At 42.8% G+C, this 18,838-nt stretch overlaps 1 protein-coding gene across 1 annotated transcript in view; it reads right to left on the bottom strand.

Annotated features, from left to right (window-relative positions):
- LOC145339630 (cullin-associated NEDD8-dissociated protein 1-like) overlaps window positions 1-18,838 on the bottom strand; it is a 53,836-nt gene that overhangs the window by 18,096 nt on the left and 16,902 nt on the right. The window contains exons 5-7 of the mRNA XM_080184143.1: window positions 15,304-15,560; window positions 9,136-9,241; window positions 3,002-3,150 (exon numbers count right to left, since the gene is read on the bottom strand). Coding sequence (XP_080040269.1) covers window positions 3,002-3,150; window positions 9,136-9,241; window positions 15,304-15,560 — 512 coding nt within the window. The remainder of the gene's footprint in view (window positions 1-3,001; window positions 3,151-9,135; window positions 9,242-15,303; window positions 15,561-18,838) is intronic.

The following is an 18,838-nucleotide window of genomic DNA, read 5'->3' on the forward strand; positions in this document are numbered from 1 at the left end:
CATTTTAATTTTCTATATTTTTTGGAAAAGTTATATGCCACGAACCAAAATCAGTTAAATTCAACCAAATTTTATGCTGCTTTCAAATTTTCAATCTTTAGTTTTCACCCTTGAGGAAGTGCAATTCTAATTTTGTAAGTTTTAATGAGATCACATCTCATTCTTCTAAACTCTAATGAATACTGTCCCAGAATCCTCAACCCCTCCCTCATAGGATATCATCATCCCAGGAATTTATCTGGTGAACCTTTGTTGCACCCTCTCCATGGAAAATATATCCTTCCCAAGGTACACAGAATAGAACATAGAACAGTACAGCACAGTACAGGCCCTTCAGCCCTCAATGTTGTGCCGAACTATGTCCAATCCCAAGATCAAGCTATCCCACTCCCTATAATTCTGGTGTGCTCCATGTGCCTATCCAATAACCGCTTGAAAGTTCCTAAAGTGTCCAACTCCACTATCACAGCAGGCAGTCTATTCCACACCCCAACCACTCTGAGTAAAGGATCTACCTCAGACATCCCTCCTATCTCCCGCCATAAACCTTATAGTTATGCCCCCTCTGAGGAAATAGTCTCTGCACGTCCACTCTATCAATCCCCCTCATCATCTTATAAACCTCTATGAAGTTGCCTCTCATCCTCCTCCGCTTCAAAAAAAGCCCCAGTTTCCTCAATCTTTCCTCATAAGACCTACCCGCTAAACCAGGCAGCATCCTGGTAGATCTCTTCTGCACTGTCTCCAATGCTTCTATATCCTTCTTATAGTGAGGTGACCAGAACTGAACACAATATTCCAAATGTGGTCTCACCAATGTCCAGTATTGTTGCAGCATAACCCCATGGCTCTTAAACTCAAACCCCCGTTAATAAACGCTAACCATACTATAAGCCTTCTTCACGGTTCTATCCACTTGACTGACAACCTTCAGAGATCTGTGGATATGAACCCCAAGATCTCTCTGTTCCTCCACATTCCTCAGAACTCTGCCACTGACCCTGTAATCCACATTCAAGTTTGTCCTACCAAGATGAATCACCTCACACTTCTCAGGGTTAAACTCCATCTGCCACTTTTTGGCCCAGCTCTGCATCCTATCAATGTCTCTTTGCAGCCTGCAAGAGCCCTCCACCTCATCCACTACTCCACCAATCTTGGTGTCATCAGCAAATTTACTCACCCATCCTTCAGCCCCCTCTTCCAAGTCACTGATGTAAATCACAAATAGCAGAGGACCCAGCACTGACCCCTGTGGTACACCGCTGGTAACTGGCCTCCAGTCTGAAAATTTTCCTTCCACCACCACCCTCTGTCTTCTAATGAGACAGTCAGTTACTTATCCAATTGGCCAAATTTCCTTCCATGCCACACATCCTTATCTTCTTCATGAGCCTACAGTGGGGAACCTTATCAAATGCCTAACTAAAATCCATGTATACAACATCAACTGCTCTACCTTCGTCCACACACTTAGTTACCTCCTTAAAGGATCCAATAAAATTTGAGAGACGAAGGTAAGATGACTAAAACTGTACAAAATGTTCCATTCAGATTTGGTCTCACCAAGATCATACTATTTCTTAATTGCTTGTTATACCTGCATGCTGGCTTACAGTGACTCATAACCCTTTGGATATCAACACCTCCTAATCTGGAACCATTTAAGAAACAATTTTTTGCTCTATCTTTTCTACTTAAGTGGATAACTTCACATTTTTTCACATTACATTCCATCTGTCATATTCTTGCCCACTTACTTATTCTGTCTAATCACCCTGAAGCCTTGTGCATCGTCCTCACAACTCATATTTACAACCAGTTTGTGTTGTCAGCAAACTTGAAAGATTACATTTATTTGGTCCCACACTCAAGTCATTGAAATAGATTATGAATAGCTGGAGCCCAAGCACTGATCCTTGCGGTTGCCACTTGTCACAGAGAATGACCCATTTATTCTGTCTGTTAACCAGTTCTCAATCCATGGCAGTATATTATCCTGAAGTCTATATACTCTAATTTTACTTATTAACCTCATGTGAATTTTTTCAATCTTCTTAAAATCCAAGTCAGTCACATGCACTGGTTTACTCTCATCTACTCTGCTAGTTACATCGAAAAGTTGCAATAGGTTTGTCAAACATGATCTCCCTTTCATTATTCCATATTCACTCTGCCCAATGTTACCATTATTTTCTAGATGCCCTTTTCATCTTTTTCCTACCTCAATTAGGTAGGAAATTGCTCAACTCAATTCCAATCTAAAGACATTACTGAGAATCTCTATTTCCCCCTTTCCTTTGGGAGGAATGTAGAACGAGGGGGAATTAGAGCTGGACCATTGAGGAACATAAATATAAACAGGAAACACTTTTTCAACCAAGGATGATGTGCAACTCACTCCCCTGAGCCAACTGAACTTCAAGGCTCAACTGGCCAGAATTTTGTTTGGTCAGCTGATCTGGTTAAAGGCAGGTAAATGGGGTTGAAGTACAAATATGCCAAGAATGGTGGAATAGGTTTGAGGAGCTGAAAGGTTAACTCTGTTCTTAAGCTCCCCCAAAAAGTGCTGATTCCTTCCTGGCGTTTAGTATCATAGGCACTATTAATTTTAGATATCTCAAAGCGTAATTTATTCATGTATGCACTGGGGAATGGGGGCACATCACAGCAAATCTCGATCCTGTCTTCATCTGGTTTCCACACAGACTACTTCCAACCAGCTACCAAGATTGTTAACCCTGGCCAGGTCAACCACAGCAAAATTAACCAACATCAGTTTGGACTAATAATCAAATGCACGGCCTTCCTAGTTAGCCATTTGCTAGATAAACCTCTGGTGAAGCTAATATCATCGATACCTTGCAGGTAGTAAGGACACATAATAGGGTTTTCCACCTTTCTGTTTCCCCATTAGTGAGAGTGATCCAGCCAGTGTCATCCAAACCACATTTCCCTCTGCAAGTCATCAAGATCACATTTAACATTTTGAAGCACTGACCTTGATCCTCTTCTTCATCACCCTTGTCTGTTTCCATGGCATCCTCATCATCCTCATCCTGGTCATAGTTGTAATTGGGATCATATGTGATATATTTGAGGCACAGTCCAATCATAGCAGGGATGTGAAGGGACATCTCCTTCGGGCACCTTAAGAATAAGCACAAAAACAATAAATTATGTTTGGCCATGGACAAACAATAAGACTTACGTAGCAGTTGGCGGTTTTGGATTTAACTGTTTGACCAGGCTCCTTAGTAACAAACTAATGCTTTCTGTCCACACCAGGATGGCTTATTGTTCAAAGCCCAATACACCTCAAATCAGAATCTACCAGGAGTTAAAAGGTCATCAGATAGTCAGGATTGCAGAATACAGGACAGTGGATTTTAATGGCTCAATACTGAGACAAGATAAGTGAAACAAAATGGCATTGATGGCCAAGCTAAAAATAGAAGACCACAAGCTCCCATTCCTAATACCTCATTAAGTGAACACTCCTCAAGGGGTGATTGATAGAGCACAAAGGTTCCATATTTAATTCCTGGTCTTTGATTCAGTTGAGACAGCAGCTGGCTACTAAAATACCTGACAAAGGAACAGTGTTTCCGAAAGCTTGTGGATTTACTATCAAATAAACTGGTTGGACTTTAACCTGTTGTGAGACCTCTTACTACTAAAATTTGCCCGAGTATATCGCCAAGTAGAAGTTAGAATGTGGAATGGTGCCAATCAGCCCAACTAATATTTGTCAGTATTTAATCTTCCACTTGAACAAACAGATCTAATCATGTTTACACATCTTGTTCCCATAACCCTGCAACCACCTAGCCAAACAAATCTTGAACCCCAACATAATTATTGCCCTTTTCATTAACCCTTCCACAGTCACACAACCGACTGGGGTGACACTGAGTGGCAATGAAAATCAAGAGAATGAAAAACATGGAACTGCTATTTTCCATTTTACGTGCAATTCAAAATTACTCTGCGAAGTAGTTTCACTTGCCCTATTATAGATTTCTTGCATTTAATGTTGTATCTATGATCTACGGTCCTTGACCTCTCAAATTTTCAGGAACCGTCTGCTTATTTCTACCCTGCTCCATCCTTTAAACAATTCCATTACCTTACTGACAGTCTGCATTGCTTGATCACAGAAATGCTTATTTTTTCCAAGATTGTCTTCAAATTTGTAATTCTTCAGACCAGACAGCATCTGTTTGCTACCTGTTCTAAAGCTTCATCATCCTCAAAACAAGAAACATCCATTATGCCAATCTCAGAGGTAAATAGGCACAATTCCTACCAATACAGAGTTATTGAATGGACAAGGATGTTGCGTGGAACACAGAGATTACGCACTTAGTTGCAGACAGGATAACTGACTCACCAAGTTAAAAAAGAAAGCACAGGATTCCTGGAAATGGGTTAATATATGCTGGACACCCCCAAGCTTTGAATGTATAATTTGTGTTGATTCACGATGACTGGCAGCATGCAGCCCACCACTACCTGCAGGAAATTCTTCAACAAGGAATCACTAAACAAAGCAGCAAGGGCCACACAGGTAGCAGATCATAGCACAGCTACCCCGGGGGAACTTGCATATACACAAACAAATTCCTTTCCCATTATCTTTTACATAAAAGAGATTTTCTCTTCGATTTCCTTATTATCAATTAACTGTGACTGCTTCTGCCTTCTGTGGCAATTACTATGTGCAATGTCATGACCCTGGTAACTTGGCAAGAGAGAGACAGCACAGAGTGGGATACAGTGAAACAAGCTCAAGTGCTTGCTACAAGTGATGGAGAGAGAAAACAAAGAAAGCAGAATGGCACAAAAGCCCACATGACAATGAAGAATTTTGTCAATAAGCAGCATCCTGTGAAAAAGATCAAGAAAAATTGGAGTTGGGTTTCAGATGTTTCAGGAGGGACAGGGAGGGAGGCAAAAGAGGTGGGGGAGTGGCACTGTTGATCAGGGATAGTGTCATGGCTGTAGAGAAGGTGGACGCCATGGAGGGATTGTCTACGGAGTCTCTGTGGGTGGAAGATCGGAACAGGAAGGGGTCAATAACTTTATTGGGTGTTTTCTATAGGCCGCCCAATAGTAACAGGGGCGTTGAGGAGCAGATAGGGAAACAGATCCTACAGAGATGTAATAAGAGTTGTCGTGATGGGAGACTTTAATTTCCCAAATATAAGAACGTAAGTTATCCACTTTGGTAGGAATAATGGTAGAAAGGACTACTACTTACAGGGCGAAAAGCTGCAGCATGCTATGGTGCAGAGGGACCTGGAGGTCCTTGTGCATGAGTTGCAAAAACCCAGCTTACAAGTGCAGCAGGTGGTCAGGAAGGCAAGTGGGATGCTGGCCTTCATAGCGAGGGGGATTGAATATAAAAGTAGGGAGGTCTTGCTGCAACTGTACAGGGCACTGGTGAGGCCGCAGCTGGAGTACTGTGTGCAGTTTTGGTCGCCGCACCTGCGCAAGGATATTTTGGCCTTGGAGGGAGTGCAGAGGAGGTTCACTAGGCTGATACCGGAGTTGAGGGGGTTGAGCTATGAGGAGAGGCTGAATAGACTGGGCTTGTACTCGTTAGAGTTTAGAAGGATGAGGGGAGATCTCATTGAGATGTATAAGATGATGAAAGGGATGGATAGAGTAGAGGTGGAGAGGTTCTTCCCACTCAGAAAGGACAGCAGGACCAGAGGGCACAGCCTCAAGATAAAGAGGGGGGGGGGGGGGGGGGGTGCAGTTTAGAACAGAGTTGAGGAGGAACTTCTTCACTCAAAGGGTGGTGAATCTCTGGAATTCTCTGCCCGTTGAAGTGGTGGAGGCTACCTTCCTAAATATATTTAAGACGCGGGTAGATAGGTTTTTGGTAGGCAAGGGGATTAAGGGTTATGGGGAGAAAGCAGGAAAGTGGAACTGAGCCACTTCAGATCAGCCATGATCTTGTTGAATGGCGGGGCAGGCTCGAAGGGCTAGATGGCCTACTCCTGCTCCTATTTCTTATGTTCTTAAGTGGATATCGATTGGAATATCCCTAGGGTAAGGGGTTTGGATGGGGAGGAGTTTGTTCGGTGTGCTCAGGAGGGTTTCCTGACACGGTATGTGGTTAAGCCTATAAGAGGACAGGCTGTACTTGATCTGATATTGGATAATGAACCTGGACAGGTGTCAGATCTCTCAGTGGGAGAGCATTTTGGGGATAGTGATCATAGCTCTATCTCCTTTACGCAAGCATTGGAAAGAGATTGGATCAGGCAAGCTAGGAAAGTGTTTATCTGGAGTAAGGGGAAATATGAAGCCATCAGGCAGGAAATCAGAGGCATAAATTGGAAGGGGGTTTTCTTGGGGAAATGTACCAAAGTAAAGTGGCAGATTTTCAAGGAATGTTTTTCTGGAGTTCTGCATAACAACTTTCCGATGAGACAGAGAAGTTTTGGTAGGTTACAGGAACCATGGTGCACAAAAGTTGTAACGAATCTAATCAAAAAGAAAAGCATACAAAATGTTCAGGGAGCTAGGTAATGTTAGGGGTCTAGAGGCGTATACTGCTTGTAGGAAGGAATTTAAGAAGGAAATTAGGAGAGCCAGAAGGGGTCATGAGAAGGCCTTGGCAGGTAAGATTAAGGAAAAACCCAAGGCATTCTACAAGTATGTGAAAAGCAAAAAGATGAGATGTGAAGGAATAGGACCTATAAAATGTGACGATGGGAAAGTTTGTATACAACCGATAGAAATAGCAGAAGTGCTCAATGAATACTTTACTTCGGTATTCACGGTGGAAAAGGATCTTGGTAGTTGTAGTGCAGCCTTGCAGCGGACTGAAAAGCTTGACTATGTGGACGTTAAGAAAGGATGTGTTAGAGCTTTTGAATAGCATCAAGATAGATAAGTCGCTGGGACCGGATGGGATGTACCCAGGTTACTGTGGGAGGCGAGGGAAGAGATTGCAGAGCCTCTGGTGATGATCTTTACATCATCGATGGAAACGGGAGAGGTTCCTATATTCAAGAAAGGGAATAGAGAGCGCCCAGGAAATTACCGACTGGTGAGTCTAACCTCAGTGGTTGCTAAATTGATGGAGAAGATCCCGAAAGACAGGATTTATGAACATTTAGAGAAGTATAGTACGATCAAAAGTAGTCAACACGGCTTTGTCAAAGGCAGATCATGTCTTACGAGCCTGGTTGAGTTTTTTTGAAGATGTGACTAAACACATTGACGAAGGAAGAGCAGTAGACGTGGTTTATATGGACTTCAGCAAGGTGTTCGATAAGGTCCCCCATGCAAAACGTATTGAGAAAGTGAGGGGGCGTGGGATCCAAGGGGACATTGCTTTGTGGATTCAGAACTGGCTTGCCCACAGAAGGCAAAGAGTGGATGTAGATGGGTCTTTTTCTGCATGGAGATCAGTCACCAATAGAATGCCCCAGGGATCTGTTCTGGGACCCTTGCTGTTTGTGATTTTTATAAATGACCTGGATGAGGAAGTGGAGGGATAGGTTGGTAAGTTTGCCGATGACACGAAGGTTGGAGGTGCTGTGGGTAGTTTGGAGGGATGTCAGAAGTTTCAGCGTGACATAGATAGGATGCAAGTCTGGGCGGAGAAGTAGCAGATGGACTTCAACCTGGATATATGTGTGGTGGTTCATTTTGACAGGTCAAATGGGATGAAGGAATGTAATTTAGGGTAAGACTCTTAGTGTGGAAGATCAGAAAGATCTTGGGGTCCGGGTTCATAGGACTCAAGTCGGCTTCGCAGGTAGAGGATGTGGTTAAGGCGGCGTCTGGTGTACTGGCCTTCATCAATCAAGGAACTGAGTTTAGGAGTCAGGAGATACTGCTGCAGCTGTATAAGACCCTGGTCAGACCCCACTTGGAGTACTGTGCTCAGTTCTGATCACCTCGTTATAGGAAGGATGTGGAAGCCATTGAAAAGGTGCAGAGAAGATTTACAAGGGTGTTGCCTGGATTGGGTGGCGTGCCTTATGAGGATAGTTTGAGAGAGCTCGGTCTTTTCTCCTTAGAGAGATGAAGGATAAGAGGTGAGCGATAAAGGTGTATAAGATGTTGAGAGGTATTGATCGGGTGGACTCTGAGGCTTTTTCCCAGGGCTGAAATGGCTGCCACAAGAGGACACAGGTTTAGGGTGCTGGGGAATAGGTACAGAGGAGATGTCAGGGGTAAGTTTTTCACTCAGAGGGTGGTGGGTGCATAGAATCGGCTGCGGTGGTGGAGCTGATTCGATAGAGTTTTTTTAAGAGACTTTTGGATGAGTACATGGGACTTAGTAGGATTGAGGGTTATAGGAAAGCCTAGTAGGTAGAGATATGATCGGTGCAACTTGTGGGTTGAAGGGCCTGTTTGTGCTGTAGTTTTTCTATGTTCTAAATGGAAATGGTGCAACACACAAGTGTCAATTCCAATATTACACAAACTTGCTAGATCATGAAGTTTCCAACCTTAATTCAGTAAAAACCTTGTACCAGTCAGCAAGCTATCCCCCCACCTCTTCCCACTCATTTTGTGATACTGTGCCAGTAGAGGCAGGCAGTCTTATGATGCAGTGGTAGTGTCCCTACCTCTAGGCCAGAAGCTTGTGTGAAAGTCTCACTCAGAACTTGATGGCCTCAGAAGGAGTGCTCATAATGTGGTGAAACAGATTGATTATCATCCTGTAAATCCTTCCAATATGCCTGATGACAGATGGCAGGAGAGTTTCCTGGTCTGCCATACTACACAAGGAAACATGAGAGAATTTTCCAAGCAGAATCATGGACCAATCCAATGGAACTCCTTGATTGCAAATGCTCTGTTAGGGCATGGTGCTTGAAGGAGATGTTTGCAGTCTAGCCTCTGACTAAATCCATTATTCAGTTTGGCAGCACAACATGTTTGTTTCAGGACACATCTGCCCATTCAAATAGATTTGGAACAAGAGGAGGGAAGAGGCGGAATGAGAAAAGTAAGAAGTTGGAGAGCAAGATACAGGATCTCTTTGAGGTGCATAATTACAGATTAAGATTGGTTCAGGAACAGATCACTTGACTGAGCCAGGAGTTTCAATCAAGGTAGAGTAGAGAAAGGAGAGGGAGGGAATGTTACACAATAACACACCTTCTCACAAAGGACTCAAATGCCTGGAAGCAGTATTCTCGCAGCTCATCATCATCTACATTGCAGTATTTCACAACCAGAGGAATAATCTTCTCCAAATGTTCTCCTGAAATAAAAACACACAAGATACTGTGTTGGTAGGATTGAGGGGGTTCAACAGAATTTATTTATAAATGCATCGATTCAAGCCCAAATCCAAGAACATAAGGAACTTGGAATGAGAAAAGACCTTTCAGTCCATCATGCTTGCTATTTCCACACATTATCCATGATTATCCCAAACATCAAAACTATTCCCTATGCACAATCAAAAGAACTTGAATTCTTAACTCCCACGTGCATCAAAGATCTATTGGTTCAGATCTAATGTTCCCTTTGATAGGTATTGAGGATGGCAAATTGACACAGTGGTTAGCACTACTCCCTCAGCGCCAGAGACCTGGGTTCATTTCAGGCCTTGGGTGACATTCTGTGCGGAGTCTGCCCATTCTTTTCACATCTGCAATTTTCCTCCCACAGTCCAAAGATGTGCAAGTTAGGTGGATTAGTCAAGATAAAAGTATGGGGTTATGGGAAAAGGGCAGGGTGGTGGGCCTGGGTAAAATACTCTGTTAGAGTCAGCACAGACTCAATGGGCCAAACAGCTTCTTTCTGCACTGTAGGGATTCCATGAAACCATAATCTTCCCAGAACCCACTCAAACTCAAATCGGGCGATTCACATGAACGGGCTCCAGGGAAGCCATTAGTGAGGAAGCTTGGGTCGATTAATCCAGTACTTAGTGCTTGCTCAGGAGCATAGCTCTTTAAATCGGCAGCAGTGTCAAAACTCTCCTGCTTCATTCTTTCCTAAATTTTTTTACATTGGATTTTCAGAAACTATATCCAACTGCAATTATAGTTAGGAGTCTTGTCCAATGTATTTTAGCACCATGATATCCTCTAACAAATCTCTTACCGTTAAATACATGCAAAGCAGGATATTAACAAGAATAGAAAATAAGCATTACATTGACAGAATAGAAAACGTATCAACTTTATTCAATATATTTAACAAACCCAACCATACAACACGCTGTTCATTCATTAATTGTACGTCATAATGTCTCTCTACTTTTGATGTTCCAATTGTGAATGCTGGGAAAGCACCTAATTACAAGTTGCAAAAGTTAGCAATATCATTTGAACTCCTGTAATTCTTCCATTTGGATAGGGATAAAATCACATTTTGCTGATTACCCTGGGCAACGCAAACACATTTATTCACCTAGGATTTTCCTTCTTCTTTAATAGGATATATGGTGTGCATGTTAGAGCCATAGAAAATTACAGCTCAGAAACAGGTCTTTGGCCCTTGTCTGTGCCAAACCATTTTTTGCCTCGTCCCACTGACCTGCACTTGTACCATATCCCTCCACACCCCTCTCATCCATGAACCCGTCCAAGTTTTTCTTAAAATGTTAAAAAGTGACCCCACATTTACCACTTTATCCGGCAGCTCATTCCACACTCCCACCACTCTCTGCGTGAAGAAGCCCCCCCAATATTCCCTTTGAACTTTTCTCCTTTCACCCTTAACCCATGCCCTCTGGTTTTTTTCTCCTCTAGCCTCAGTGGAAAAAGCCTGCTTGCATTCACTCATGATGTGGATATGCCGGCGTTGGACTGGGGTAAACACAGTAAAAAGCCTGACAACACCAGGTTTAAGTCCAACCGATTTATTTGATAGTGAGTTTACTATCAAATAAATCAGTTGGACTTAAACCTGGTGTTGTCAGACTTTTTACTGCATTCACTCTATCCATACCCATCAAAATCTTATATACCTCTATCAAATCTCCCCTCGTTCTTCTACGCTCCAGGGAATAAAGTCTTAACCTATTCAATCACTCTGTAACTCAGCTTCTCAAGTCCCAGCAACATCCTTGTGAACCTTCTCTGAACTCTTTCAATCTTATTTACATCCTTCCTGTAACTAGGTGACCAAAACTGTACACAATACTCCAAATTCAGCCTCACCAATGCCTTACACAACCTTACCATAACATTCCAACTTTTATACTCGATACTCCGATTTATAAAGGCCAATGTACCAAAAGCACTCTTTACGACCCTATCCACCTGTGACATCACTTTTAGGGAATTCTGTACCTGTATTCCCAGATCCCTCTGTTCAACTGCATTCTTCAGAGTCCTACCATTTACTCTGTACGTCCTACTTTGGTTTGTCCTTCCAAAGTGCAAGTGTGAGGTATTGTCTGCGTTAAATTCCATTTGCCATTTTTCAGCCCATTTTTCTAGTTGGTCCAAATCCCTCTGCAACCTTTGAAAGCCTTCCTCACTGTCCACTACACCTCCAATCTTTGTATCAACAGCAAATTTGCTGATCCAATTTACCACATTATCACCCAGTTCATTGATGTAGATGACAAACAACAACGAACACAACACCGATCCCTGCGGCACACCACTCATCACAGGCCTCCACTCAGAAGCAATCCTCCACAACCACTCTCTGGCTTCTTCCATTGAGCCAGTGTCTAATCTAATTTACTACCTCCTAGCGACTGAATCTTCCTAACTAACCTCCCATGAGGGACCTTGTCAAAAGCCTTGCTGAAATCCAGGTAGACAACATCCACTGCCTTCCCTTCATCCACTTTCTGGTAAGCTCCTCGAAAAACTCTTAATAGATTGGTCAAATATGACCTACCACGCACAGAGCCATGTTGACTCTCCCTAATAAGTCCCCATCTATCCAAATATTTGTAGATCCTATCCCTTATCACACCTTCCAATAACTTGCCACTGACATCAAACTTACTGGCCTATAATTTCCCAGATTTCTTTTGAAACCTTTTTTAAGCAACGGAACATGAGCCACCCTCCAATCATCCAGAACCTCCCCTGTGAATATTGACATTTTAAATATGTCTGCCAGGGCCCCTGCATGTTCAACACTAGCCTCCCTCAAGGTCTGTAGGAATACCATGTCTGGTCCTGGGGATTTATCCACCCTGATTTGCCTCAAGACAGCCAGCACCTCCTCCCCTGTGATCTGTAAAGTTCCATGACTTCCCTACCTGTTTGCCCTATTTCCGTAGACTTCATGTCCGTTTCCTCAGTAAATATGGATGCAAAAAACCCATTTAGTATCTCCCCCATCTCTGTTGGTTCCATACACAGTCTACCACTCTGGTCTTCAAGAGGACCAATTTTATCCCTCGCTATCCTTTTGCTCCTTACATACCTATAGAAGCTCTTTGGATTTTCCTTCACTCTGTCTGCCAAAGCAACCTCATGTCTTCTTTTAGCCCTCGATTTCCCTCTTAAGTAGCTTCTTGCACTTTTTATACTCTGAGCAACTGATCTGTTCCTTGCTGCCTGTACATTACATACAACTCTCTCTTCCTCTTAATCAGTGTTACAAACTCCCTCGAGAACCAAGGTTCCTTATTCTTATTTAGTTTGCCTATCCCTAACTGCCCATGAACTGAGTGGCTTGCTCAGCCATTTCAGAGGGTAGTTAAGAGTCAATCATTTAATGGTCACCATTACCGAGACTAGTGTCATATTCTGGATTTATTAATTGAATTTAAATTCCACCAACTGCTGAGGTGGGATTTGAACCTGTTACCACAGACAGCTAGCCTGGGCCTCTAGATAACAAGTCCAGTGACATTACCACAATGTCTCCTCTACAGAAATTTCTTGTCTGTCTCATTTTTATTGATGATTGTATAGCTTGAGAGAATTTGAATGGGCCTATGCTGAAATTGGGTCAGTATTTTATCTGTACTGCATTCACAATCAGTTTCCGCCCCTGACCCACCCACAAACATCAGCAGATCTAAGGAGCTGAGGGTGCAGGTGTGGGAAAAGCTGGGGGCGAGTATTAGAATTAAAAATGCATTGAAGAAAACATTTCAAACCATTCCAAACACTTGTCTATCACGGAGCTGAAAGCAGACCTCAAAGGGGGCATCCTCATCAGAATTGTGCCATGTCACATGGCCACCCTACTAACCTCACCGTTGGGTCCACAATGCAGCCAGGAGAGCAAGTTATTGCTGCAACCTATGCAAAAAGTAAAAGCTTAGTTTTTAAATGCAGTCAGCAGTGAATACTTCTGCTTTACTGTTGACTGCAACATCTGGGCCATCAATTTTGCCAAATCCTTTGATGGGTGATCGCCCAGATTCTTTTTAAAGATGTCAATTAACCTCAAATTAGCTCATTTTCTTTGGATCGTATTCCAGATCCATAATCTAGTTTGCAAATCACTGATATTTGGAGACATTGGTTCTAACTGGAAGCATATGGTGAGTTAAGTATTTTGGCTGCGAGCTGCTTTATGATTTTCTAAAACTGTGAAAGACACTAAAGAAATGCAAGTATCTCTGTCTTTATTTAGTTTAGCCAATGGAGAGCTGAGGCTTTTAGACACCTGTCAAAATGAGACATGCAATTATTTGAGAGTCAAAACTGTTCATCATCAAGCACAACCAGGTGTGTGAAGGGCAGGAAAAATGTGGAGGTTCAATGTGGGGAAGTGCAAAGTCATTCACTGGACCCAAGATAGATAGATTAGCATGCTCTCTAAATGGCACAAAGTTGGGAACTATAAATAAAGAGATTGATTTCTGTACTCCAACCCCTCAATCTATCACTAAAGGCTAATGTTCAGGTACAAAAAGAACAGCTAATGGAATATTGACCTTTATCTCAAGAGACTGGATATAAAGTGGCAAAATTATACGACAGCTCCATTTTGGAGTACTGTGTTCCGTTCTAGGCATTGTACTTGGGAAGGGTATATTGTCCATGGAAGCAGCACAGCAGATTTACCAGAATGATAACAGGGCCATAAGGATTAAATTAAGAATACATTATGCATAGACCAAGCTAGAATATAAAAGGTAAGGTTGGTTTAATGCAGGTGTTGATTAGACATGATAAGCAAGAAACTATGACCTCCAGTGACAGGAACCAGAGCAAGGAGAAACAACATTGAAATTAAGAGAGTTGCCATTTAAAGGTGATGTCAGGAAGCACTTCTTCACACAAGATGTAACTCTCTCTCCCAATATGCTGAGGTGGCTGGGGTCAAATAAATTTCAAAGCCAAGATTAATAGATTTTTGTTGGGCAACCATATAAAAGATGAGGGAACCAAAACAGGGCAGATGGAGTTCAGATATATATCAGCTCTTAGTCTAACTGAATGGTGGGACAGGTTCAAAGAACTGAATGATGTCCTCTTGTTCCTACATTCTTAGGCGCAGGTTAGAAAAAGAGTCGAGCTCTCTTAAAATTGTTCCAAACTCTCCCAGGTCAGTGCAACATAGATTACATACAATGAAATAGCACAGTGATACTTTTTTTTAAACAGTCACAAGTCAGGTACACTACAGGTTAGATGTGGAGAAAAACCTCCTTCTACATTGCATCAAACAGCTTCAATGCAGTTACATATGAAATATCACTGCTGAAAATATCCAGTGGGTCAGGCAGCATCTGTGCAGTGAGACCAGAGTTAATGTTCCATTCAGGTGATGACAGGTCATCAACCCAAAATGTGAACCCTGCTTCTCTTTCCATTGATACCACCAGACCTTGTGTTTTTCTAGCATTTTCTATTTTCATTTCAAATTTCCAACATCCACAGGATTTTGCTGTAGGTGCAGCACTAGTTAGAAACAGTGCATAGCTTGTTCTACAATATTATAGCAAGCTCTCAGCAAGTGCACAGTGCCTCAGTACCAAGGACCTGGGTTTGCTTTCCAGCTTGAATCACTGTCAGTGTGGAGTTAGCATGTTCTCCCTATGTTGCGTGGGTTTCGTCTGGGTGCTCCAGTTTCTTCCCACAATCCAAACATGTGCTGGTTAGTTGCATTGGCCATGCTAAATTGACTCAGGTCTAGCAGAGTAAATAGGTGGGGCTACAGGGATTGGGCCTGGGTGGGATTGTGGTCGGTGCAGACTCAATGAACCAAGTGGCCTCCTTCTGCACTGTGGGGATTATATGAAAGAGGTCCATGGTTTACTAATCCTTGAAATGTATCATTTTGTCCATGTGGAGAGTACATAAGCAAGCGTGTCCAATAACGTTAAACCAGCCTTTCAAGTTACTGAAATAAAAAAGGGAAGATTTAAAGCCAGTTACTCACCAACTCTATGTCCAGCTTGTCGACTGATGGCACCAGTGCACTGGATGTAAGTTCTAGTCATGGAGGTAGATTCATTTTTTGACAGTTCGACCAGTAAATGATCCATTAGCTCAGAGAACAGACAGCTGCTGCAGCTCATGACCAGGTGCCCCAGAGCAATGATGGTTCTCTTGCGAACAGCCAGCCTTGGGCTTGACAGCTGAGGCAGCAGACAGCTCAAGATGGAGGAGTGAAATGTGATCAGGGTCCCACCCAACCTGCAACGAGAAACATGAAGACACATTCAGAATGCAGAATCCCCAGTTATAGGTATACCGGCATCGGACAGCACATTTGTTTGACTGAGCTCTCTCGGCTCTAAGCATGGGAATATTGACCTAAAGCTGTGTGACATTTCCATCTCTCACACCAGCCAGCTGTGGACCATCCTCAGTTTAGTGCACCCAAACTGGGTGCCATACTGCCATAAATTGGCAGAAAGAGATCTTCATCAATATCAGCCCAGCAGGAGATCGTAACCAGATCCTGGAAAGAAAAAATTAGTATTGCCTTGAATAGTATAGAATGACTCTATGCCAGTCATTTATAAACTTGTATATCTGTCACAGCACAGGAGGCCATTTGCCAGTTTGTCGAAGCAGCTATCCAATTTCCCTGCCTTTTCACCAGAGCCTTTCAACCTTTTGAGTATACATCGAATTCCCTTTTGAAAAATGTTACTTAGCCTGCTTTCAGGCAACACATTCTGGATAATGATTTGCTGCTGGATTTGCACTTCCGCATTAATTCTCCAGCAAGAAAAGACTATCATGGTGAGACTAGCCCAATAGCCAAACCTCAACTGAAGACGTTCTAATAACATTCAAGGTTCTTCTATTTTGGTATAATTCATCCAATAACATTGTGGATGCCAAGCTAGCCCATTTCCATAGTACCTCAGTTTAAAATGCCATGATTTCAGCAGGTTACTGCTCTCACTTCTGTTGCACGTTGTAGGCTACGTCCAACTTCAGAAACTTGAGCACATGGAATAATCTGACATTCTAGTGCAGTGCTAGAGGTGTCAGAGGTGTTATCATTTGAATGAGACATTTACCAGTCTGCCTTTTCAGGTAGAAGTGAAAGATCCCATTAATCAGGAGATAGAAAAGGCACATAAAAAAGGCAATATTACAATAATCATGGGGGAAATCAAGTAGGTAGTGAATCCCAAGGGAAAAAAAAATTGTGGAATGTCTAAGAGATGGGTTTTTGGAGCAGCTTGTGACAGAGCCTACTAGGGAACAGGCAATTCTGGATTTGGTAATGTGTAACAAGGCAGACTTGATTAGGGAACTTAAGGTGAAGGAACCCTGAGGGAATAGTGACCACAATATGATAGATTTTATAGTTTGAGGGGGAGAAGCTAGAATCAGATGTAATGGTATTACAATTAAATAAAGGTAACTACAAAGACATGAGGGAGGAGCTGGCCACAGTTGATTGGAAAGGGAGCCTAGCAGGGAAGACATTGGAACAGCAATGGCAGGAGTTTGAGAGTTATTCAGGAAGCAGAACTGAAATTCATCCCAAGGAGGAGGAAACATGCTAAGGGGAAGACAAGGCATCCATGGCTGACGAGGGAAGTCAAAGACAGCATAAAAGCAAAAGGAAAAGCATACAAAGTGGCAAGGGTTAACGGGAAGCCAGAGGATTGGGAAGCCTTTAAAAGACAGCAGCAATATGGGGGGGAGAAGATGAAATACGAGTGTAAGCGAGTCAGTAATATAAAAGAAAATAGGAAGAGTTTTTTTTCAATATATAAAAGGCAAGAGACAGGCAAAAATAGCCATGGGATCATTGGAAAATGAGGCTGTAATAATAGGAAACAAAGCAATGGTAGAGGAACTGAATAGTTACTCTGCATCAATCTTCACAGTGGAAGACACCAGTGGGATGCCAGAGCTCCAGGAAGGTAAGGGGGTACAGGTAAGTGTAGTGGCCATCGCTAAGGGGAAGGTTCTGGGAAAACTGAAAATTCTGAAGGTGGATAAATCACCTGGACCGATGGACTACACTCCAGAGTTCTAAAAGAGATCGCTGAGGAAATTGTGGAGGCATTCGTGGTGATCTTTCAGGAATCACTGGAGGCAGGGAGGGTACCAGAAGACTGCAAAGTAGCTAATGTAACAATGCTGTTTAAAAAGGGAGGGAGGCAGCAGACAAGAAATTATAGGCCAGTTAGCCTGACTTTAGTCATTGGCAAGATTTTAGAGATGATGTGTTGGACTAGGGTAAGCACTGTGAGAAGTCTCAACACCAGGTTAAAGTCCAACAGGTTTATTTGGCAGCACAAGCTTTCAGAGTTTTAGGCTCCTTCTTCAGATGAGTGAGGAATCAGACTCCAAAAGCTTGTGCCACCAAACAAACCTTTTGGACTTTACCATGGTGTTGCGAGACTTTTTAACCAAGATTTTAGAGTCCATAATTAAAGATGAGATCGCAGAGTACTTGGAAATGCATGATAAAGTAGGACTAAGTCAGCATGGCTTTGCCAAGGGGAGATCATGTCTGACAAACCTGTTAGCATTCTTTGACGAGGTAACAAGAAAGTTAGATAAAGGAGAACCAGTGGACGTAATTTAGATTTCCAGGAGGCCTTTGACAAGCTGCCGCATGGGAGACTGTTAAATAAGTTAAATGGTGTTAAGGGTGAGATCCTGGCACAGACAGAGGATTGGCTTACTGGCAGAAGGAAGAGAGTGGGGATAAAGAGGTCTTTTTCAGGGTGGCAGCTGGTGACTAGTGGTGTGCCTCAAGGGTCAATGCTCAAACCACCACTTTTCACAACATGCATTAACAATTTGGAGGAAGGAACGGAAGGCACTGTTGCTAAGTTTGCAGATGACAAAGATATGTACAGAGACAAGTAGTATTGAGGAAGCAGGGAGCTGCAGAGGGACTTTGACAGATGAGGAGAGTGGATAAAGTGGCAGCAGATGGAATACAATGTGGAAAAGTGTAAAGTTATGCACTTTGGAAGGAGGAATGGAGGCACAGACTATTTTCTAAATGGGAAAATGCTTAGGAAATCAAAAACAGAGTTGGGAGTCATCATTCAAGATTCTCTTAAGGCTAATGTGCAGGTTCAGTCGGCAGTTAAGGAGGCAAATACAATGTGAGCATCCATGTCAAGTGGGCTAGAATACAAGAGCAGGGATGTAACTTCTGAGGTTGTATAAGGCTCTGATCAGACTCCATTTGGGGTATTATGAGCAGTTTTCGGCCCATACGTAAGGATGGATATGCTGGCCTTAGAAGGGTCGAGAGAAAGTTCATCAGAGTGATCCCTGGAATTAAGAGCTTGTCGCATGAGGAACAGTTGAGCACTCTGGGTCTGTACTCGGTGGAGTTTAAAAGGGGGGGATCTTATTGAAACTTACAGGATACTGCAAGGCCTTGATAGAGAGGACGTGGAGAGAATGTTTCCACTAGTTGGAAAAACTAGAACCAGAAGGCTCAACTTCAGGCTGAAGGGACGATCCTTCAAAACAGA

The sequence above is a fragment of the Carcharhinus amblyrhynchos genome, chromosome 3, assembly GCF_965287045.1.
Source record: "Carcharhinus amblyrhynchos chromosome 3, sCarAmb.v2.hapA, whole genome shotgun sequence".
Classification (NCBI taxonomy): Eukaryota; Metazoa; Chordata; class Chondrichthyes; order Carcharhiniformes; family Carcharhinidae; genus Carcharhinus; species Carcharhinus amblyrhynchos.